This window comes from Buceros rhinoceros, unplaced genomic scaffold (genome assembly GCF_000710305.1).
Source record: "Buceros rhinoceros silvestris isolate BGI_N320 unplaced genomic scaffold, ASM71030v1 scaffold4778, whole genome shotgun sequence".
In the NCBI taxonomy this organism is placed as follows: Eukaryota; Metazoa; Chordata; class Aves; order Bucerotiformes; family Bucerotidae; genus Buceros; species Buceros rhinoceros.
Window position 1 is genome coordinate 8,453 of NW_010425007.1, and position 5,929 is coordinate 14,381.

The following is a 5,929-nucleotide window of genomic DNA, read 5'->3' on the forward strand; positions in this document are numbered from 1 at the left end:
GAGCGGTTTCTTTCAACAACAAGCGGCTGCCCTCCAACCACCTCCTCACTTTGCCAGTGATCAGAGACCAGTTTGTGCTACTTGCTAAAAACAGAGAAACTACTTGCCAGGAACAGAAAATTAAAAGAGGAGTTCAGCCATCTGAGAGACAGAAATAGCAAGATCAGATTGCCCATTATAAACAGCCGATTTAAGCTAGATGCTAATCTAGGGAGTGATCCTCCTCTACTTGACTCCAGACATCCTTCACTTGGGGACCCATCTGAGGTGTTTTGTATGTTAGGACAGTGAACTGCAAGAGGGAATTCTTGCTTTTTAAGACTTTCTTAAAGGTCTTGTTTAGCTCAGACCTTTAAAACCAAGTTTCTAGCACATAGATGCTGCAAGAATGCTACACTAAAACTGCAACTGAGGGATAAAATAGCCACAGTCATACTTAGAACTAGGATGGTATGAGAAGGAAAGCTTTAGTTAAAATAATTTTCATCAGCTTGATTTTTAATAGCTATGAATGCTTCTGGCTCCACATCTCTCTTGGTTGCACAAGCACACAGAGAGTAAACAACATTCACTTCCATGTCTCTGCCTAGTGCTTCCTTTACTTGTTGCTCAGGCCAGATTTTAAGGATTTTAAGGATGACTGAACATGCCGGGAATGCAACTGCAGCATCCCTGTCCAGCCAGTTTTGCCTAACGGTTACTCTCTTTGCTTCAAATGTATGAAAAGAAAACTTGAGCCCAGGCACATTTTGTTAAGGGTGTAACACCTGTTAAGGGTGGATAATTACAGTATTATTATGGACAATTACAAACTAGCGTTGAAATTCACTTTGAAGTGAGCCTTTAATTCATAAATGTATTGCATCCTTAAACCGTCCTGGTTCAATGGTTATTTCCATGCTAAGGCTGCCAACTGCCCGTAGTTTAGCATAACTGCTGTGCAAGTTATCAACAAATTAAGCAGCTATCCTGATAAACAGCCATTTCTGTAACCTTCTGCAGGCATAAGTGCAGCTACAGATGTTGATTGCCACTACACAGAAACCTGTTCAGAGGGACTGGAGGACACTAGGTGACTCTTGGATCATCTCATCTCTGTATGTACCATCACTGCTATTGCTGAAGAAAGAGAAGGATGAAATCGGCACAAGGGAACTGTACAGCTGGGTCTTACACAGAGGTTTCTCATTAACTTCTTTTGTTGACAGAAGTCTATTGCATCAGTAAAAACCAGGAAGAACATAATTTAACCTGGCAGATGCTCAGAATGGCTTATTTCACCTAAATAAAATTTCACCAAAATAAAAGTAGCAGTGCTTCTAATTCGGTGTGGCTCTGCAAAGCTCCATTTACCAGGGTTGTGAGTCTCTCTGGGCATGCAAAGAAATAGTTTTGTCCTCAGTATCTACAAATAGCAGTTTAAGATTACCTCCACAGACAGCATGTAAATATATATGTAAACACTACAGCGTGTATCTACACACAACTCCTAGGTATAGCATAATGGGGTGTATGGCAGAATCATGTTGTCTTCAAAGTCTGATGAAAAACCCAAAAGACAAGTCTTAGGAAATCCAGACTATCTGAAGAAAAGCTCTGCCTCCAATATGGCAACACATGGTTTCTGCAGCTGAAATACACAGACCTTTCACTTTAATTAAACATATGCAATTTTCGTGTTGTTCCTGTCTCACATCTAATATGTACCATAGGACATATTTTGTGTATTTTCTTTAAGAAAATTATAGTTAAAATTAAAAAGCCATCCCCCCTGAATGAACACTGAAGGGAGTGTAGGCCACAGGAAAGTAGCAGTCTTTAATTTATTGGTCTTAGGAGCAATATTTAAAAATTTGAAAATCTTGTCTCTTTCCAACAGAGCTGGAGTATTTCAACAAACTTACCTGCCTTCAGCCAAGGTAAATGGGAGGTCAGGAGGCAATAGAAAAACAACTCCCCTTCCCAAGAAGCCAAAACCCCTTCCTTTGTGGTGTAGCATGTGGCTGTGCAAGGAGTATAAAAATTAGGAACAAAATCCAGGGTTTCTGCTAATGAACTTTAAGTGGTTGCTAATTTTTTAAATTCCTGATAAGCAGCACTGCTGCCTAGACAATAGCTTATGGGACGGTGGAAGAAACTGGCTGGGTGATATCATGTCATTAGCCACACTGCTTTCTGTTCGGCAATATATTTTATTTTCTAATTTGTTTGAGAGGGAAGTCCTGGTCCAAGAAAACAGAGAGACTGATTTACAAAGCCCTTTGGAGAAGTGCAAGTTGATTAGACTTTTCTGAGTAGGGCATGTTTTTCTTACCAAATCTTGAAATCTGTCATAAAAAGAAACATATTTCAGTGTGTGCAGCATCTTTGTTTCTTCATTCATAAAATCTTTCATCTGGGCTTGACTTGCAATATGGATTACATCTACTGGGGTAGAATTGCTCACAAGGGAGAAGGAATGAAAACATTTCAAAATCATTCTTAAAAGTTGGTGATTTACTTCTGTGGCGTATAAAATCAGGGCTGGAAGGGGCCTCTGGAGATCATCTAGTCCAACCCCCTTGCTAAAGCTGGTTCACCTATGCAGATTACACATGATCATGTCCAGGTGGCTTTTGAATATCTCCAGAGAAGGAGACTCCACAGCTTCTCTGGGCAGCTTGTTCCATTGCTTTGTCAACTTCAAAGTAAAGTTTTTCCTGATGTTCAGAATTTTCTCAGGAGTAGAAGGAAGGAAGGAAAACAGGCAAGCTGGAAAGAAGAAAGGTAGACAGAAAAGGCAGGCAGGCAGGAAGAAAGGAAGGAAAAGCTTTTATTAACATGGTCTTTGCATAGTATCCTGATGGAACACTGGCTGTCATCAGAGCTATAATGAGTATCTAGTCCTTAGTCAACTTAATTGTTACACAGGCAGACTAGACTGCATATAATAAGGTAAACACTATCTAAAACCTGCTTTAAAGGTTATTTAACCAGAACAAATAATCTGGGAAAGTACAAATATTTCTAACTGGAAAGATATTTCTCTAGAGCTGAGTTAGGCCTGACAGCAAACCTTAATGAATTATTAGTACCTTTATTGCTTTATTTGGCCCCTATGCACTATATTTGTAAAAAAAGTCAGTAAAAAAAAGAACAATTGTAAAAAGCAAATAATTTGTACAAAAATATGAAGTTTTAAAAGCTCTTAAAAGTATATTCCATATTATTAATGAGTTGGACTATATATATATTTATATAAAATCTATATATTTGTGTATCTGTATAATCTTCCTACATTTGGGATTTTAGCAAATGAAACATACTGTTTACACAGTTGTCTTACACGTTTTTTCTATATGAGTGACCAACAGTCTTGTTCAGACTGATAAAAAGTCTTTTCTCAGAAGACATTCTTATGTGTATGGTTACTGGTTGGGGAGAAAATATATAACAGAATTAGTTCAATGGTATTCCCTGATGCTGTGGGTTGAAAGACCTTAAATAATTGCAGGAGGCTGGAAAAGAGTTGCTGCTGAATTCCTGTATGTATTTAAACCAGTTTTCAGTGCTTCCTTTTTTTTTCCCCTCCAATTTTCATAGGCCATATTTTTCTCTCCCAGGATTTTATTCTTCTTTAAGTAAACTTCCACAATATGTAGGTATCTGTAAAGTCACAGCCTATTATACTCCAAATATTTCCCCTACAGGATGAGAGAAAAAAGAAAAACAAAGAGAAAAAAGAATCATGTGAAAAGCCTGTGAAGATTAAACGCATTTCCAAAAGGAAAACTTACAGAGATCAAGGCATGTAAAAAATTTAAGTGGACTCATATTCATATCCTGTAAATCCCAGAGGATAAATATTTGTTATAAAAATAAATATTTCCTAAAATAACAACTATATGTAGGAAAACAAGGGCAAATTATATTGCTACTTACATATGGTCCTTCACTCTGGATATCCAAACAAGAGTTGTACACACACAAAGCATGTTCAGCATTTTGTTTTGGTTTGGTTTAGGGGGGCATATAATTTTGGTTCTAGCTGGTATTTCCATCTGCCTTCACTGAAATTCAGTCTGCAGGTTTGCAACTGGAACAGCCAGGCACCCTTGGCAAAGCAATATTTGAACAGGTTGTATGGAGGAGATAATGTTTTAAGCAGAGCCCCACCATGAACTCAAATACCACCTAAGCTCTGTGATGACGGGGCTGGCCTCTAAGCAGCTGTTTGAACCACCTGCACACTGCCTTTGCAGAAATGCTGATATAACCAGAAAGAGATATCCCGTGGCAGTCACCCAGGTGATCCACTCCAGCTGCAACAGATGAGTTGCTCATGGCCTGTGGATCTGGCCCCTCAGCCCTATGGGACATCTGCTGGCAGTGGTGGGAATTTTAAGACCTCCTTGACAGTCACCAAACACCTCCTGTTGCACGAACTCTCAAGACAGTCTTTTTGGTTTTTGAGGGCTGGTCTCTCAACCATTGTAAGGCCAGCTTTCCCCTGTGTGTGGACACTGAGTCTATAAAAACATCTTCCAGTGTGGCTAGGGCCTGGAGCATGTGCAAAATCATAGCTGAAATTTTAGGCATCTTTAAGTATACAGGAGATGGTCAAGATGAAGAGCACGCCGTGGCTACAGACAGCGTGGAGGCTGCTCTTTCCGGGTGCAATAAATCCGGCATCTGTAATGTACAGAATATTAGAAAAGTGCACAGTGGGGCTGCATTTGAGTAGAAGTGCTCATGCGATTCCGACTCCTCCTCAGCAAGGCACTGCCAGAGCTTCTAGCCTGGATTTTCTCCTCTCTAGCTGTGGAAAATTTACTATGGGTAGGGTGAAATGATCAGACCGAGTGCCTTGCTTACCTTTGTCCATGTCTTTTTCACAAATAAAATTGTTAACATCTTCACAGTAGAAGTCATTCCAGAGCCCAGCATAGATCAACCCAGCACAATCTTCCCCTGGGCCATGCCCATGGCTCCAGTTATCAGGTTGCCCAATTTTCCAGTTTCTTTCAACCAAAAAGCAAGAGATAGGATTGCACAACACAGCACATGACAGTTCTTCACCACAAAAAATTAACAAAAACATCATGAGATATGTTCTGAATGGGAAATACATGTTGAAACAAACAATACTTGACCCTTGCTGAAAATGGAAAACAGATGTATTACAGAGAAGGGAATCTATTTGGCCTCGGGCTGCCAAAACTCAGAGACCTAAAATTAGACCAATGAACTTTATTTTAGTTCCTGAACGTATATGCACATACAGTGGGAGTGCTCCATGCTCTACGTGCAATGCTTCAAGCCTGCAAAGCCTGTGCACTGTGTTCCAGCCAGCTGGCTCACAAGTGCTGCCAAGATGGCAGCACCCTGCCATAGCTCACTGCAAAGGCACTTGACCCTCTGACCACACCAAGGCTGGCCTTCTTGGGAGGAACAGCAAAGATTTATGTGTTTTATAGACTCATGCTTGGATGGGAAGTGAATTTTGGACTTATAAGGAATGTACAAAGCATATATACATGTAACTTCTGAGACTGTTAGCTTTGATGGTGAAACTTAACACATCATGTAAAAAGCTTGCAGCATTTCCTCATCCTGATTTTGTTTAACAAGTGAGAAATGCTTCCAACCTCAGGACTTAAAAGCTCCATTTTCCTGAAGAAACAGGTTGTTGAAGTGAGCTTGTGATTGCTAGCTGATATGATCCATGCTCAGCTAAAAACCAGGCCTACCTGACACAAAGCATCTGACCAGGCACCTGGGAAGATACACAGCTTTCCAGAAGTAATGAAATACTTTGAAATTCAGTAACTCTGAGGTTATGACCGAGCACCTAAAACTACTTATAGTGGAAACCTATTGAAAGCAGCGGCTGAAGTGGGAATCAGTCACAGTGTTGCCATGAAGAGAAAGAAAGATGAAAATAGGGAAA

The 5,929-nt window shown here is 40.0% G+C and overlaps 1 protein-coding gene across 1 annotated transcript in view; it reads right to left on the reverse strand.

The window, feature by feature from the left end:
* Positions 1-4,854: 4,854 nt before the first annotated feature.
* Positions 4,855-5,929, reverse strand: part of COLEC12 (collectin sub-family member 12) — a gene marked incomplete at its 3' end in the record, with an annotated part of 20,351 nt that continues 19,276 nt past the window's right edge. The window contains exon 10 of the mRNA XM_010140978.1: positions 4,855-5,000. Coding sequence (XP_010139280.1) covers positions 4,855-5,000 — 146 coding nt within the window. The remainder of the gene's footprint in view (positions 5,001-5,929) is intronic.